Genomic DNA, 17,663 nt, shown 5'->3' with positions numbered 1-17,663 from the left:
TGCAAGCCCAAGTCCACTTCAGCAGCCTGAGCCCTTCACCAAGCTCAGGATGGACACTGGGGACAGCAGCAGCTCCCACAGCCCCTCTGAGCCCTGATGTGACTCCAGAGCAGGAATGAGGGGGTTAATTTTGGGGGTGATCAGTGCAGGGTAGAGGGAGCCTCCACAGCTCAACCTCCCCCATAATTTTTAGGTTAATTCTAAAATAAAGCAGCGCAGTGGCTCAGGCGCCAGCTGGAGTTTTCTAGGTCACAGCAAACGTGGTTAATGCAGGGCTGAGCCAGCCAGGCGTGCTGCAGACTGTCAACATTGCCCCTGCCACCCAACCCTCATCCCCATCCTCATCCTCATCCGAGCTGCGGGCTCAGCTCTGCCCCACAACCCCAGCTTGGGCTTGGGAAGAACCACCAGCACCTGCCCCTGAACCAAAAGCACCCCAGTGCCACAGAGTCCTGCTGGGCAGAGCTGTGCTGAGCCCTCCTCCTGGCCACCCCCTGCCTCAGTTTCCCCACCCTGGTGGCACAGCAGTTTGGCCCCTGGGTTTGGGCTGAGTGAGCTCAGCCCCAGAGTGACAGAGGGAGGTGGCCACGCTCTGGCTGGTGGCCAGGGGGCTCGAGGGGCAGTCCCAGGGCCAGGGCAGGTGGCTGTCACCCTGTGACAGGAGCAGCCAGCAAACCCAGCCACCCCCATGCTGTGCTTGCTCAGAGCCCTGCTCATGGGGGGAATTTCATCAGCAGCTGCTCTTTCTGGGGGAAAAATCAGAATAATAAATAAAACCCCGTGCCTGTGTGTCCCCCCTCCTGGGACAGGCCAGGGGCTGTGCAGGATGGAACCAGCTGGGCTGGCTGGAATTTATTCTGCTGTTAATGCCCCTGCTCTGGTTACTGCACCTGGCCCTGGCTGGGCACACTGGATCAATGCCCCATTCATTCCTGAGCTGTCAGACCTTGCACTGCAATAACCCCCAGGAGAAGATTTTGGCACAAAGCTGAGCAAAACCACCCACCTGCCAGCTCCAGCCAGTCCCCAAGGGCTCAGTGTCCCCAGCCTTGGGCTGGCAGGGATGTCCCCAGAATGGGAACAGATTTTTGCACTGCCCAGCTCTGGGATGCAGGCTCCAGTGCTGCATTTGGCAGCCCAGCTGGGCCACCCCACCCACCCAGGGCCAGGCTGGGGCTCAGCAGCAGCAGGGGAGGCACCAGGCACCTAAACCTGGTATTTCATCCATGGTGAATGTTGGAGAGATGCCCTGAGACCAAACAGACACAAGGAAAAGGCTCATCCCAGGCACCTGGACCAAGATTTAATACCTGGCTGGGCAGCTCCTTCCCAAAGCAGCATCCAAAATTTAGTGCCCAGCTCACGTCCTGATTTGTGAGTGAAACCCCTCTGCTCACTGCTACACCCCCTTCCAGCTGACCCTGGGGAAAGTGAAGCACTGGGGACTCCAAGGGTGGAAAAAATTAATGTTGTTAATTAAATGACATGGCAGCTCACAGGGATGTCACACTCCTGCTCAAGGTGAGGCCTCTTGAACACCTCAGGTTTTTATAAGCAACTGTGCAGCTTATTTACTGCTCTGGAACACGCTGCTGCCTGCAGGGCCAGGTGGGATTGTGGAATATGATACCCAGGAGTGACTAAAAGCCATGGAAAATCAGCCTCTTTCCTTCACCCTGCAGGGGATCAGCTCAGAAAAGGAGAGGAGTGGCAGGGAAGCTCCTGCATGGGACAACTGCACGAGTGGCAGCTGCTCCAGGAATGAGGAGGAGCCTGGCAGCCACCACAGGAGGGATCTGCTCCAGATTTTGGAGGGTAAAAGCACTTACTGCTCATGCCAGGAATCAGGAAGGATCCATCCCTGGGAGCACCCACCTTCCCTGGGTGGGCCAAGCCACCCCTGAGCCCCAGTGCAGCCAAGGGGCTTTTAGTGACAACGACCCCTGGCACATTAAAAACCATGGCTGGAAAAAAAACCTATCAGCAAAATTACACTTTATTTTGGTTTTTTTCCGTTGGGGAATTTACTTTGATGAATTGTAACTTAAAAAGGCCTGGAAAAACCACATGCAAAAGGGTTTCTAAGTAGCAGCTAAAGTTTCTATTCCAGCATTACAAGCTATTCCAAATGATTTCCAAATTCCCAGCTATAAACTATTCCATTAAACAAACAGTTTTATCTTTAAACCCCCTCCACCCTACCCCAGTTAGTGCAGTGCAAAGGAAAAACCCAAGGAATTTACATATTATTTTCCAACTTATCCCATTGCAATTCCAAATTATCTGCGACGACCTAAAATAATACATCCAATTTTCTCGCCATCATAAAAAACATTTCCCTTTCTTATTCACAGATATATTTGTGGCAAATGGCTGAATAATTACTTACAAACAGAACAATCTCTTTTTTAACAAGTTTCTTACACCAGTAAACACAAGAGGGAGAGCTCTCTGGGGGAGGGGGTTTGGCAGGGCAGGCAGAGGGTGGGGGTCCCTTTGGGGTCCCTTTGGGGTGTAAGGGACACAGGGGCCCTGCTCCCTGGGACAGAGCTGTGCTCTCCCAAGGTGATGCCCTTGCCACCTTACAAAATTGGCCACGTTGAACAGGAGGGGCTGTAAGGCTTTGGGATGTGAGGCAGACCGGGAGCCATCAGGAGTTGGTGTGTCCCACCCACCCAAAATGTCCCCTCAGCTCCAGCACAGCCTCTGCAATGGCAATGGGACCCTCTGCTCTGCACAGGGCAGGGAATTGTCAGCTCCCTGCCGGCTGCTGCCCTCAAACTGAGCATGGAGGGGCTGGCTGGGAGGGGTTAGCACCAAACAGTACCTTGGGAATGCCCTGAGCCCCCCCTGTCCCTGTCACCCCCATGGCCCTGGCCGGACCCTGCTGCACCCACCTCACACCCCACGAGTGGGGGCACTCCCAGAGCTCCAGGAGGAACAGGGAGCAAAGCAGGGTGGCTCTGGGCTTGTCACTGAGCAGCAGCATGTAATTCCCAAGTTAGCATCACTGAGAGATCCAAACTCTTCCATTTCTTACCCCAAACACGGTTCTGCTGCTCTGTTTGCAGACCCCCATGGCAGGGACTGAGGGCAGCACCACTGCTCACCCAGCCAGCACTGGCACCTCCCAGACTGGCAGCAGGATCCCACAGCAGGACCACCCCAAATCCCAGGGGAACAGCAGCAGGGCATGGAAGCACCAGCTCAAAATGCCAGGTATTCAGAGAGGCAGCTCCTGGGGCTCAGAGACAGGGGAGCTGCTCCCTGCCACGCTCCCACACGTGTATTTTGTTTGTATTTGCACTTTGGGAAGGACAGAGGGTGCTCAGGACACTGGGAATGTCACAACACACGGACCTTTACTTGACAGCAGCAGCAGGAACAGCCTGTGGGAGGAAGAGGAAGAGTGGGGGGCAACACTGCCAGCCCCCAAAAGTGCACACAGCTGGGAAGAGGAGATGCTTTCACAGCTCAGGGACAGGATTCAGGACTTGATACCGTAGCCCTTATACAGGTGGGTTCACCCTGAGCTCATAAGGTGGGAATGGTCACAGCTGCAAGGAAAATCAGCCTGGCTTGGGGAGGACAGACCCACAGACACATCCTCTGCATGTACCTGGTGCCTTGGTGGCCTCTGAAACCCTTGTGTGGAGCACATCTCCAGTCCTGCAATGCACTGGGACCTCCTGCTCACCAGTGGGACCAGTCTGCTCCCTGGGCACCCCCCTGCCTGCAGCAAGGCTGGTGGGACTGAGGTGACTGTAAAGAAAATGGCCTCGGGGGTGCCAAAATGGCTCTTTCCCCTCCTGGCTGACCTGGAGGTCCACTTCCAATGGCCACAGCCCTCTCCTCCTCCCAGGCCAGGTGTCCCCACCCTGCCCTTCACCCTGGTCACAGCACAGTGCTGCCCATGGCTGCCAGGGCCACTGCCAAAATCCTGACCTGGGGACCCCCCCGAGTGCTGTGGCAGGGGGTCTGCATTGCCTCCTTGGGGCTCCCTCCCCTGAAACGCCCCAAATTCTCACCCAGGCACAAAACCTCCAGCCTCACCCTCCCTCCAGCATCCCCGGGGTGGCTTTTAGAACCCCCTGCCACAGGAGGGGTGCAGTGCCCAGGCCCTGCTGGGCACCCAGAGTCTCTGAGCTCTGTCCATCGGGGAGAGCGCGGCTCTCCCGGGGCTCTCCGCCGGCGCCATCCCACAGCCCAGCAATCTTCTGTACACGGAACAGGGGCCAGGCCGGGGCAGCCTGCACAGAGAGGGGGTCCTGAGGGACTGCAAGGCCAGTCCTGGGAGGTGTCCAGCACGGGGACAGTGTGCTCAGGCTGCAGCTGCTGGCTCCGGGCGCTCGACGACTTCCAGCGGCCACGGCCGCGGTCACTGCACGCCCTCCTCCTCCACGTAGGTCGAGGGAAACCAGCCCACCTGTGGGGGGACAGGACAGGTGAGCTGGGGGCTGGGAAGCTCAAGGGGAGCAGCACAAAGCTTGTTGGAATTCAAGGATTTGGAGAACTCAGGGTGGGGTTGTTGGGGTGTCCTGTGCAGGGCGAGGAGTTGGACATAGCCCCACGTTTCTCCCCACAGAGAAAAGCCAGGCACAATTCTTCCCAAGAATATTTCTGGGTTTCACATTCTCTGAACCTCAGAGAAAGGAAAAACAATTCTTATCTCATTTGCTGTGCCTGTGTCTGTGCCAAAGTAGAATGCAACATTGAGACTGTTTACCCGGAGTGATGGTGCTCAGTTTCCTTGGCCTGTCAGGGCCAGGTGTGTGTGACAGGACTGTTGGGTGACAGTCACGAGATTCTGTGCAGTTGTGAGCAGTTTCAGTTTAGATGCAATGTAATATAGATGTAATATAATATAGAATAATGAAGTATAATTAATTAATTAGCCTTCTGATAAGATGGAGTCCTCCTCGTCATTCCTCTCCTTCGTCAGAGGCAAAATATCAACTTTAGCTGGACACCATGATCCTTGTGGAGCCCTTCTGGTTCTGTAAGGGAGCTCCTGTCCCGTACTGGGATTATTGCCCTGCCATCAAGTGCTGTTCCCAGTCCTGGATGTGCCAGGTCCTGATGGTGTGAGCCCTAATTTGGGATGGAGTACATCACCTTGGACACACTGCCTGCCACGCATCAGGCAGGAAGAATCTGTCTCCAGATTCTGCTACAAAATCTGTGGGATTCCAGGCCAAGCCAGCAGGCTGCTGAGCCTTCCCCCTGCAGGGCCTGCAGACATCCCCCACGGGCAGGTTTAGGGAAGATCAGACCCTCCCACCCACCTGTGTGCCCTGGGCATCACTGCCACTGTCACAAAGCCCCACATGGCCACACAGAGGTGGCTCTCACGAGGTGACAGCCCACCCAGAACCCAGGAAAGAGTGAGAGGACACGGGACACACCCCCTCCTGTCACCATCACATTTTCTGGAAAAATCCCCTTGCCCAAGATTCTTCTCCTGGGAAGCTGAGAAGCCTCAGAGAAAAAGGAAAACAATAATTCTCTCATTTATTTCTGCTGTGTTTTGCTGCTTTGGAATGTGTTTGGAGATTGTTTACCCACAGGTGATTGTTTCATTGGACTCTGGTGTGTTTTCACTCTTTGCCCAATCAGGGCCAAGCTGTGTCGAGACTCTGGAAGGAGTCACGAGTTTCCATTATTATCTTTTAGCCTTCTCTAAGTATCCTTTCTGTATTCTTTAGTATAGTTTAGTATTTTTTTATGTAATACAGTATCTTAAAATAAGATACAATAATATCTTCGAAGGCTAAATCAGCCTTCTGAGAACACGGAGTCAGATCCATCCTTCCTCCCTCCTCTGGGAACCCAGCAAATACAAGTCCCTTCCCTCCACCATCCTGCCAGCAGGGAGGACACCCCTGGAGGCACTCACCCTTCCGTTGGTCTCCCCCTTCCACCATCCCTGGTCCCCTCCAATCCTGCTGTAGATCTTCACCACGTCCCCCTCGCGCAGCGACAGCTCCCGCATGTCCCGCGCCGCGAAGTTGTACCGTGCCACGGCCGTGCCTATGACCCGGGGGGTGAACACTGCCAGGGGACAAAGCACAGCCTCAGGAGCAGCCCCGGGCTGGCTGAAGCCTGGGGAAAGCTTGGAGAGGTTCAACCTGGGTTTTCCAGCACGGCACTGAGAGCTGGAGCTGCTCCGAGGGAGGGGTGGTGTCACCCGAGCCGCTTGGGTGGGGTGGTGGGGGTCAAACTGGGCTCCTGCTGGGTTTGAAGGGTTCTGTGGGCTTGGGAAGCTCCTCTCTGCTGGGCAGGGGTTTGGTGGGGGTCACTGGGGTGAAGGGCACTTTTGGGAGGTGGCAAAAGGAAGGGTTTCATAGGAATACACAACCGTTAACAAATAAATCATGGGAAAATCTTGTTCAGCTCTGTGTCAGGTCTGGGAGATTGCCTTGTGGAGCTGCCACCCAGCTCCCAGCACCTGATGGAACCACTTTGTGAATCAACTTGGATTTAAGCTACCTCAAAACCAGAGTTACTGGGAACAGGTTCTCCTAGAGGTGTTGAGTGAATCCTGTGTGCTTTGCCATGAGGAGGAACCAGCTCCTAACCTGGAACCTCCCTGCTCCTGTCCCTGCCAGGGACAAACCTTGGCAACTCGTCCCATTAGAGACCAAATGGTGCCAAACCCTGACACTGAGCAGCACCTTGGCATGAGGGGATGACCCCAGGAGCCATCCCAGGAGCTGAGCTGCACCAGCACAGCCCCAGGGATCTCTCACTTCAGGCAGGGGATGCTCAGGGGAAGCACAAGGAGGGGGAAGGCAGGGGCAGCACTCAGCATTCCTGCCCCAAGGTCTGGGCACAGGGAAAAACGGCTGGAGAACCACAGTGGAGGGATGGGATGGGCAGAGGAGGAGAAAAATGCACATCCTCTGAAGTTCACAAAAAAAAAAAAAAAACCCAAAAAAAAAACCACCAAAACACCCTGAGGGGATGCTGTGCTTCATTCCCCTTTTTCTCCCAGGATTTCCAAGGGTTAATTTCAACTATAAACGTGTGCAAACCAAGGTTGAACAAAGTTTGAGGGAAAGCTTTGCCCAGGTTTTCAGCTCTTGGGATGGAAGGAGATGAGGATGATGATGGTGCTGGACAAACAATGTGCAACCACTGGAGGGTTTGTCCATCCTGGCCTGGCAGCCAGGCTGGAGGATGGACAGAAATCATGGCAGCTTTGAGCTCTGCCATCAGGAGCTTGCTCAGAGCCCCTTGCTACACAGATCGCTTCCTGCAATACTTTCTATGCAGTCAGAGAATCTCAAAATCCCAGATTTATATTTGAAAAGTTAAGTGCTCTTCCCAAACAAGGAAGGCACATGTGGCTTTGCTGGTGATTTTCTCTGTCGAGACTGAAAGATAAAAACTTCAATGGGAAGAAAATTTGGCAGGATTCTGCTCTGATCCCATCAGGAGGGAGGATGACAGCCTGGAAAGGATTACTCTGCACTCTCTGCAGGGACACTGAGCCCCAAAACACACCTGAGAGCACAGGTGTGTCCCTGTCCCCTCAGCAAGGGGCTCCTGAGCAGCCCCAGAGAGCAGAGCTCAAACCCTGCAGGACACTGGGATGTTCTGGAGGACAAGGAGGGGCACACTGGGACAGGGGGAGATGCTGATGCTCAGGGTGAGACACATGGGAAAAGCAGGTCGAGCTTGAAGTACATCATGAGATCCCAAAGTGCTACATCCAGGGGTTTTTTTGGCTAATTTTAGCCCCTTTTCTCAAACAGCAACAAGTCCATCTCCTCCCTGCCTTGATTTTGGGGAGAGGGGGGAGTGCATTTTGCTGCCAACAAAGCCAAGGTTAATTAACCTAATTAACTGATTTCCCAGGGCAGCACTGGGGACCCCCTGAACTGCCTGTGGGGATGGAGGGACGGGGGGGGACCCCACAGGTCCCACTGGTGATGGCTTTCAAGCTGGGGATGGTGGCAGGTCTCTCCAGCAGGGAGAGGCACTGGTACCTGACCAGAAGGGGCTGGAGGAGCTCTGAGAAGAAAAGTTGAGGCCCTGAGGACTGAGAAAAGAAAAGTTGTAGGAAGCGCAGGAGGCTGCAAAGAGGTTAGAGAGAAACAGAAAGAGGCAGAACACGCATTAAAAAGGAAATTAAAATAAAATATTATAAGGCACAATGCTTTAAAAGCTGATGGAGGGATACAGGGCAAAGCATGCAGAGGGTCTTGTGCAGGGGCTCCGAGCTGGGACAGCTGAGAAAAGGTCTGGCCACAGCCCCACAGCCATTGGGGACTTCAAATTCATCCTAGGGTTGTATTTAATGCAAAAAGGTATTTAATCAACTTTTAAAACCTATCTTCCTTTGATACTCTTTTCTAAATATACCAAGGGAAAAAATATTTCGATTTTTCCCCATAAAGCAGCTAGTTCTGCACTCAGGCCTTTGGACAAAACATCTTGCATTATTGCACTTTTTTCTTCCCATTTATTTTGATTTTTCCTTTCTTTCAGACACAGACTTACCCTTTCACCCCTCACCTCCATTAAAGGAGTCCCACTGGGATTCAAACCACCACAAGTGACACTGGAACCAGAGCCATTAAAACACAAAAATCTCACGTGGGTGGGAAAGACAGGATAAATCCCACAAAGTGAACATCACACCCCTGCTCCCAACCAGAGGGTGGGCAAACCACAGGGTGGAAAACCACAGGAGAGGAACCAGCCTGTCCCAGCAAAAACTGTCCCTTCAGAGACCCCCTGACCCCTGGCCAGACCCATCCTGAAAATGCCACCAGCCCTGAAGGATTTATCTGCAAACTGAGCAACTCAAACCCTACAGAGAAGCTGTCAATTCCTTCATCCACTGCTCCCAGAGCTGGCAGGAAGGGGCAGGTTTTCCAGGAGAGCCAAGCTGGGTTTTACCTGGGGAGCGGGTGAAGGTCCTGGAGGTAGAGCGCTCCCGGGATTTGTAGGGGTATTTCAGAGTTGTGTCCAGCTGCTTGAAGCTCTCCTTCAGGGAGTGGCTCTGGTAGTACTCAACCAGCTCCTGGGAAAGAAGGAGAGGCACCTGGCTGTCTCTGCCACTCCCTGCATGATTTGCAGAGACAGTGCTACAAGGGGGGAACAAACACCCACCAGCAAGCTCTCAAACTTCTTGGCCTCCGTGATGTGGATCCAGTTGTCCTTCTCCACCACCTTGATGTGCTTCACCTCCTCGTTGAACCTGCCAAAAAAACCACAGCCATGTGCTCCAGCCCTGGCTCGTCCTCTGTGGGTGGGAAATGTTGAGTTATTGAGTTCCTAAAGGGGGAATTACTCACTTAATACTGATGGCGAAGCGCTCGGCCTCAGCCGGCCGCTCCCGGATCAGGTAGGTGCCACTGACGTGGGACTTGAGCAGGTTGTCTGTCTGATGCCTCTCCATGTTCCCTGCAAACCTGAGCCCAGAGGTTAATTAGTTCATTTGATTCATTAAAATGAACTTGTATCTTTGAACAGGCACGTTTTGGATAAAAAGAGACATCTCTTTTAAAAGCATGCAGGATGGAAGGCAGGTGGAGAAACATCTGAAATACTCTGAGCAGGAAGGGAAGTGCCCTGAGATACACAAGAAGTTGCTGAGCTACTGAAGCACACAGAGAGTGGCCTCTTCCCTTTGAAGTACCTGACACCTGGAAAAACCCACTAATTGAACCAGTCTCCAGGTTAATGAGGCCTCAGCAAGAGCTGGAGAGCAGGGATAATTTATATCCATGAATTCATAAACCTGGCTGGAGCTGGAGAGGAGGAGCAGCAGGCAAGCCAAGCACAGCCTCTCCTGCCAAGGCAGGAGTTGCCTCCTCTCTCCCACAACCACTTTCTGGGCACAGAAAAGGGGAAGAGAAACCAGCATCTCTCTTTTTGCCTCTAACCCTCTCCACCAGTGAAGAAATCCCCACAGCTGCTGCCAGGGCTTTCAACACCCCCCAACCACCACCGTGGCATCTCCTTGGCCACAGAGAAAGCTGGATGCAGATCTCTGCTGGTCTGCATGTGGAAGTCCTTGCTGGAGTGGGTTCCTGAGCAAGCAGCACCCACAAGGCCAGGCTGGTCTGTGTCTGTGCCCACTCACCACGGGTAGGCTGTGTAGTCGATCTCCCGCGAGGGCGGCCGGCTGCTGGGGGGCTGCAAATGGAGAATTGCTCATTAGGGAAGAGCCAGCAGCTCCTCAGGCTGTGCAGCACGTGTGGGATGCTCCTCTCCACGGGAGGCTTCCCTCTGCCAAGCCATCCCCTGGATTCTGGGCTTGGGCAGAGGAGGGCAGTGTTGTAGCTGAGCATTTCCCTCCCAGCTCCCAGCTGGGGTGAGCAGGCTGTGTTTGTTCATTTACCTGAGTGGTTTTTAATTGGGAAGCAGCTGACAACATTACAGCAAGCAGCTAAAAGCAATTAAAATAAACCAAATGCAGTTTTGCTGCACTGGGCCTGATCTCCAGCACTCTGCTCCTGGGTCAGAGAAGGAACAGAGCTGGAAATGAGGATGCCAACCCCAGCCTTGGGAACAGGGCTGGCACTGCCCTGCCCTGACACCATGGCAGGAGGGATCCACCTCCCCTGTGAGGCAGAGGCCTCGCTGAAGGTCCAGGGAAGGACTGAGAGCTCGAGGAGAAGGCTGAGAAGAGTGGCAGGGACAACCCCAGCACTGCACCCACCTGGCAGTGCCAGCTCCATCCCCTCTCTGGCACTTACCCTGGCATCCACGGGGCAGGGTTTCACTGAGGAGCTGGGGAAATAACCCGACTTCTTCGTCTGCAGCAGCCTCCCCTGAAAAGCCAAGCTGGGCATCAGACTGGGGCGAGCACTGGGAGCACTGGTGGCACTGGGCAGGGGTGGGGACAGGCCCCCAACTGCCTCCCAACCCCCAGCACACCCCTGCACCAGGAAAGCCCCAAAATCAAAGGGATAATGCAGAAGTCACTGGATCAGGAGTTTCCCAAGAGGAATCACCCTCACCTCCCACCACGGTGAGTCGGGGTCCCCCCTGAGCAGCTCCATCACGTCCCCAATCTGAAAGGTCAGCACTGGCTTCCCAGGAGGGGCTGGGTTTCCATGGTAATTCTGAACAGCCACCATTTTAGGACCTGGCAGGGAAGCAAAACAGTTTCACAACCTTGTCCCAGCTGAAAAAAACCCCAAAGAGAAGCACCCCTCCTGCAGCCTGCTCTCCTCACCCCCTGACAGGGCACAGCAGGCAGGATTTAGGGGCAGGAAACATGAAAGCAGAAAGGAATGGAGTCCACAGTGAACGTTCTTGGCTCCTGCAGTTACATGCATGATTGAGTTCCCTGAGCAAAAATAAACCCAGGAAGGACCCAGCCAAGCTGAAGCTCCAGCTCCCAGCCCTGCACCTGGATCTGAGCCTCACCAAGGAGCTCAAATCCAGGAGAGGAGAGGGAAATCAAGGAGAGGAGCCCTTGCCAGGCAATGCCTGGCCAGCAGCAAGCCCTGCCAGGCTCAGCAGTGACCCCACAATTGCAAAAGGGACCAGTGAACACTCAGCTGCCACTGAATATCAGCTGGACCTGGGACTCAAAACGCCCCTGAAGCTCCCAGTCAAAGTCCACTTGTCTGGCCAACAACTGCACATTAAATAAACTTCCCCCACTGCACCAAACCCACAGTGTTTATCCTCAAAATGCCTCCCCACCTCTGCCTCTCCCCTCCCAGCAAGAGCACTCTGTGCTTGTTTTGTTGGGTTTTTGTTGTTTTTCTCCTAACCACAAATTTGATTCAGGTTTCTTTTTGCCAGGCTTGGCTTTCCTTCCATCAGAAAGAGCACAAAAACAAATTGTTCTTCTCCTTTGAGCCCCAGCAGGGGCAGGGCAGGCCCAGAGCTCTGTCCAGGCAAGTTTTAAACACAGGAAGATAAAAGTTACTGCTTTGTGACTGATGGCCCATCAGAGCCCTGAGCACACTGGACATGCCAGCAGGAAGATGCTGCCCATCAGCAACAAATCTCCCTGCCAGAACATGCCTGCTCTGCCCTGGAGGTTGATTTGGCACCAGGATGTTGTGCCAGGCTCTCCTGGGTGTGATGGGCACAAGATTTGCTGGCCCAGGGCTGGCCAGGGGCACGAGGGCACCAAAGAAATTCTGGGGCAGCAGGGACAGGAGAGTCCCCAGTGCCCCATGGCTGGCCATGAGGGAGCACAGGACCCTTCTGCAGGCACTAAAGCTCTTTCCTGGGTGTTTGGAAGGAGCCTCCCCCTCCCACACAGCCAGTGTTGGGCATTCCTGCAGCCACAACCTGTCCCTGCCCTCTGTCCCACAGCAATGCCCTTACCAGGTCCTGCACCCAGTGAATCCTGCAAAGAAAGAGGAAAAAAACTCAGTGAGGACACATCAGCCTCAGCTCTCCCCACGAGCACCCACCTGATGCCACTGGGATGAGAAAACCTCTCCCCAAACTCCCTGGTACCCCCCAGCCCACGGTGCTCACCCCAGCTGGGTGCTGGCACCTCCTGAGGGCTCTGGGGCTGCTAAAACTGGGCCAGTTCTGGGCTGGAGAGGAGGCCACTGGCCCCCAGCCCTGTCCCACTGGTCCCTAGCTCTGTCCCACTGGTCCCCAGCTCTGTCCCACTGGCCCCTAGCTCTGTCCCACTGGCCCCCAGTCCTGTCCCACTGGTCCCCAGCTCTGTCCCACTGGCCCCCAGTCCTGTCCCACTGGTTCCCAGCTCTGTCCCACTGGTCCCCAGCTCTGTCCCACTGGCCCCCAGCCCTGTCCCACTGGTCCCCAGTCCTGTCCCACTGGTTCCCAGTCCTGTCCCAGTGGTCCCCAGTCCTGTCCCACAGGTGAGACCCCTTGGAGGACACTGCTGGCTCTTCCCATGAGCTGGACAAGGACACAGGGGGTGAGGAACAGGCCAAAGCACGTACCTGGTCTGCTGAGGAACCTGCAAGAGAAATGGTGGGGTAAGGGGTTAATTTAACAGGCCACAAACCCCCTTTCCTGGCTCTCCTGATGCTCTGGAGCAGCATCAGGGTGTGAAGCTGAAGCAGGAAGGGCAAAGCAGAGGTGGGGACACTTGAGTCACTGCTCTGCTCTGGGAGGGGCTGAACCAGACAGGGCCATTCCCTCACTGCCACCAAGTTCTGCAATTCTGTTCCTCCCTCCTCCACTCCTCACCCAAAATCTTTCCAAACCCCTCTGTGACCCCCCTGGAGCATCACCAGGGTTGTGCCCTGGGTGAGCACAGGGGAGTCCCAGCTTGGCCCAGTTCAGAGCAAGGACACAACTTTTGGCTGTCCTTTGGGACATTTGGGGTCCAGAGAGGAGCTCTCTGTTCATCAGAAATGCTCTCCCTGCTGCAGACCCTCCTGCTTTCACTGGTAAATGATGAAGAATTGATAATCTCTCTTCAATGTCCACCCCTGCACAGAGCTGCTGTGATTCCCTGCCATCCATGGGATTAACTCTGTTTTAGAGAATTTTGGCTGCTTTGTTTGTATTTGAAACCATCAACCAACGTGAATTACAGCCCTGGCGGGTGGGGTGGGAGCATACTTGTATTTTTTAATGCATTAACAAACATCAGAGATTTATAAAGTGAATTTATCAGATCATTCACATGCAGTATGAGCTGCTCATCAAATTACTCACCCATCTTGCAGGGAGGAATAATCTCCAAGCACTCCTTGTGAGCACCTGCTCCACACTTGGGGCAAAGATAGCCCTGGTAGAAGGTTCCTCTGTGCCACACAAAAAAATTAAAAAAGTCAGAAAATCCTAATCCAGCCTCAGCTTTGAGGTTTTTCTTTCTGTGTTTTACTGCAGAAGGTTGTTGCTCACCTCAGGAACATCCTGCAGGCTTTGCAGTTGGTTGTCTTTTCAAATGTGTACATCTGGAAGTTGTGGTGATTTGCGTTGGCTTTCTCTGGCTTGATGTTGGACCTGAGGGGAAGGAGCTGGGGGTTCTCAGCCTGTCCCCACAGGGCTGTGGCATTGCAGTCACACTTTGGACACACACAGACCCCAAATCCAGTGTGGGAGGAGATCAGGGCTTGGTTGTGGAGAGAGGATTTTGCCCATGGGTTTGGCCTGAGTCAGCCATCAGCCCAAGCCCTGCCCTGCTCAGGACCAGGTCCTGCAGCACCCCCTCCCTCCTCAGCCTGCTCCTGCTCCAGCCTGGTGCTTCCCCATGGCCAGGAGCAGGGTGAGGTGTCCTTCCATTCCACACCTTCCACTGTCCCAGGTCACTCCAAGCCCAGTCCAGCCTGGCCTGGAACTCTTCCAGGGATCCAGGGGCACCCACAGCTGCTCTGGGCACCTGTGCCAGGGCCTGCCCACCCTTTGGGGAAGGGAAGGAAGGAATTGGGAAGGATTCCTTCCCAGTATCCCATCCCAGTGCCAGAGATGCTTTTGTGGGGATGCTCAGAGAACAGTTCCAAGCTCCATCCAGCCAGTCTCATGAGCTTCCCCAGCACAGGTTTTGCTGTCACAGCTGCTCTGCAGTGACCTGATGGCCCAAGACACTTTTAGACACTTTTCCCCCATGCTTGGCAAACTGCACCCGGGGCTAGAGCAGCCACTCATGCTCACATGGCCATTTCAAACTGCTCCATCCACTTCCTCTTCATCTCCTCAGTCTTGCAGAAGAACTGGAAGCCCTGTTTTCCCTGCAGGTGGATCAGGTAGAAGCCATAGGACCACTGCAAGAGGAAAGAGAGCTGATCTCCCAGCAGAACACGCCACAGCTGCACTCACACAGCTCAGGCACTGCTCTGAGTGCCTGTCCCTGCCCCCTGTGCTGAGCCAGGGACAGCAGGAGGAGGAAGGAGAGCTCCCTGTTTCTCTAACACATCCCAGTTAATGATGCCTGAAGCGCCTGGGCGCTGTGCACTTGGAGCAGGCAGGATTTCATGGTGGCAGATGAGAGAACCCAGATTCTTCTGCTCCACTGGATCCTCCCCAGCCCTTCTGTCTGGGGCTGACAGCAAGTGACAGCCCAGGAGGAACATCTGACCTGCCCAGTGCACATATGCTCAGCCTGTCTCGTCAGCACACTGCACACAAACACACCACAGCCACAGGGGTGCTCTGCTTACCATTTTTCCATGGGACTAGAAAGCATAGGAGAGCAAAGTGGAGAGAGATTTCATTAAAACACAAAGCCAGCAGCATTCCCTCAGCAGCCCTTGGCTGCTCTCACCCCAGTGTCCCTTATCCCCTCTGCTCTTCCCATGGCACGGGAGTGGATTCAGCTAAAGGAGCTCACTTCAAGCAAGAGCTGGGAGGTTTTTCCTCCATGGCTGCAGAGTGAGCATCAAACCACAGGGAAATGATGTTCCTTCAGCGCTTCGAGTGCCAATTTTGGCAGCCTGGTGTGCAAAGCTGCCTTTCCAGGCTCCTCCACCCTGCAGCTTGTGGGAGAAAGAACATCCTGCACCTTCCCTCCCTCCTCCCTGCCCTCCTCTCCTGCCCATCTGATGTCTGCTCCCTGACACTGGGCCAGAAAGCAGAGAGCAGCTTCCTCCCTCCTAACTCCAACCATCCCAGCCTCCTCAGGGCTGTTCTGCCAGGACACAGGTCAAGGATCCAGCCCAGCCCCACATTAATAAACATTTCCCAACGCTATTTAAGGCTGCCTTGAAAGTTGAGCATTTTTTTTCCAGCTTTTTTTCCTATTTTAAAAGGCTAATGGGAACACACTACCCTGAAACAGCTCCAAAATGCTCTCCAGAGCTAATCCTTGGTCCACCTACCTTCTTAATGTCCTTGTTATTCATGGGGTCATCAGTCATCTTGTGGAAGAGCAGCTCAATAATTTCCTTCAGCTCATAATTGTATCCTTTCCTCTTGCAGACAATCACCACTTTATCAAACAAAAATAAATACCTGCCCAAAGCAAGCAGATAAAAAAGCAAGCCAGTCAAAGACATCATTCAAAAATCCAAGGGGAAAGATTTGGAAAGCTCTGAGGAGCTCCCCAGCTCAATCTTCAGTGTTTGTGTCCTGCTGTGATTTCACACTGATGCTGGGTTATGGCAGTGAAATTCCGGGCAGTAATTAAAGAAATGAGCTCAAGGGGAGTCATTAGATGAGGGCACGTTTGGGGACACTGGGGACAGGGGTCACTCACCTGTCCTGCTTGGTGTGGTTCACTATGGAGCGCACCTTGAGCTCCCCGTCGATCTTCGGCCTCCCAAACTCCTCCAGCTTCACTTGCTGCAGGAAGCAAAGCAGGGCTCAGAGCCACAGCCAGGCCTGGAACGCTGCCCTGGGCAGGTGGGAACCCAGAGCTGGCTGGACTCACCCCCCAGCCGTGCCAAAGCAGCTGGGAGCAGCAGCACCCCCAGCAAGGGGAGGAGGATGCTCCAAGGGGAGCCTGGCCATGAGCACAGCACCCCAGGAGCCCCCAGAGCTCCAGCACTGGCACCCCAGGGCAAGGCCCAGCAGTCAAAGCATTTTTGCAAACCCCTCCCCAGCTGCAATAACCTATTTTTTAGAGGTTTCCATAATAATTAAGGATTTTGTCTGTGTTAAATAGCCATCAATTAGAAGTTCATAGTTTCCTAATGAAGTCAAGGTTTAAAGCCCCCAAACCCAGCAGCCCTCCAGCTCTGCTGAGGCACAGCAACAGGGCTGAGTGTTTGACACCTCTGCAGTTTGGAGGATGAGTTCTCCCTAAAACACCTGGTTGAAATTTTTGGGGATTTGGTGCCTTTTTATATGAGACCTTCTCCTCCCCTTTCAGTTAACCTCTGTCCTCTTAAAATCAAAAGAAAATCTCTTTTTAAACAGAAGCCAGATGGGCAGCTTGAGGAACTCCTGTGTCCTCCCTACACTGATAATGTGAGGAAAAGCTGAAGAAACATTTTTAGTGTAACACCAGCATGAGAAGCCACCCTCCACCCCAGCCAAATTTTGTGATGGAGCATCCACCTCTGGACCATCAGCAAACCATGGAAGTCTGAACTCATGGGGATCTTTCAGCACATCAGAATAAGTAGAAATTGCCCCAAACCCCAAATACATCAATAATAATCAAATTAAACTGGGTTCAAGAGGTTTTTCCACCTTACCAGGTTTTCTATAGAGCTCTGAAATTCACTTATTTTCTTCAAAGTCTCTTTGTCCCTCTTGACTTCATTGATGTACATGGCCAAGTCCTTAAAAAAAAAAAAAAGGGTGAATAGTGGTTTTAACCTTACCCAGGAGAACAGACATGAGCCTGGCTCCCTGAATCCCTCAGGAGTCTGAGCAGGACCCCTCTGCAGCCTGGGACAGAGCCAGGCAGGTGCTGCAATGTTTTCCATTTCCCAGAAGATGGCAATGCAGGAATCCATGGCAATGCAGGAATTCATGGCAATGCAGGAATCCATGGCAGCACAGCGACCCCAAACCCCAAATTTTCATCCATCAAAGAGAAGGAACCATCCCTTCCACTGGAACAACTTCTTGCACCTTTCAGAGTGGATTTGCTGTGCCTGTTTGCTTCTTATCTGCTCCCTCCTTGACCTCAACAACAGCTCTTGTCAACTTGGATTAAATCTGAGCAGGGGATTTTTTAAGACATCCCCCCGGGTCAGACCTGGCTCAGCTCCCCAACACAAGGAGGGTTAATCACATCCCATAATCACAGATCTACGTGACAATACTTGTAACATCACCAGGCCAGGGCTGGCAGGGATGGTGATGAG

General features: G+C 53.6%; 1 protein-coding gene across 2 annotated transcripts in view; it reads right to left on the bottom strand.

Moving 5' to 3' along the window:
- Positions 1-1,978: 1,978 nt before the first annotated feature.
- The window catches only part of VAV2 (vav guanine nucleotide exchange factor 2), a 126,559-nt gene continuing 110,874 nt past the window's right edge, over positions 1,979-17,663 (bottom strand). For both annotated transcript variants that reach the window (XM_059864946.1, XM_059864947.1), the window contains 16 exons: positions 17,046-17,132; positions 16,103-16,188; positions 15,726-15,858; positions 14,563-14,672; positions 13,813-13,914; positions 13,624-13,712; positions 12,900-12,916; positions 12,307-12,328; positions 10,977-11,104; positions 10,713-10,787; positions 10,097-10,149; positions 9,306-9,422; positions 9,121-9,208; positions 8,908-9,031; positions 5,897-6,051; positions 1,979-4,426 (listed from right to left, as the gene is read on the bottom strand). In XM_059864946.1, coding sequence (XP_059720929.1) covers positions 4,379-4,426; positions 5,897-6,051; positions 8,908-9,031; positions 9,121-9,208; positions 9,306-9,422; positions 10,097-10,149; positions 10,713-10,787; positions 10,977-11,104; positions 12,307-12,328; positions 12,900-12,916; positions 13,624-13,712; positions 13,813-13,914; positions 14,563-14,672; positions 15,726-15,858; positions 16,103-16,188; positions 17,046-17,132 — 1,434 coding nt within the window. In that variant the 3' untranslated portion in view covers positions 1,979-4,378. The remainder of the gene's footprint in view (positions 4,427-5,896; positions 6,052-8,907; positions 9,032-9,120; positions 9,209-9,305; positions 9,423-10,096; positions 10,150-10,712; positions 10,788-10,976; positions 11,105-12,306; positions 12,329-12,899; positions 12,917-13,623; positions 13,713-13,812; positions 13,915-14,562; positions 14,673-15,725; positions 15,859-16,102; positions 16,189-17,045; positions 17,133-17,663) is intronic.

Source organism: Haemorhous mexicanus, chromosome 21 (assembly GCF_027477595.1).
Source record: "Haemorhous mexicanus isolate bHaeMex1 chromosome 21, bHaeMex1.pri, whole genome shotgun sequence".
Classification (NCBI taxonomy): domain Eukaryota; kingdom Metazoa; phylum Chordata; class Aves; order Passeriformes; family Fringillidae; genus Haemorhous; species Haemorhous mexicanus.
Note: the sequence above shows the minus strand (reverse complement) of the source record. Positions and strands in the feature narration are given on the sequence as shown.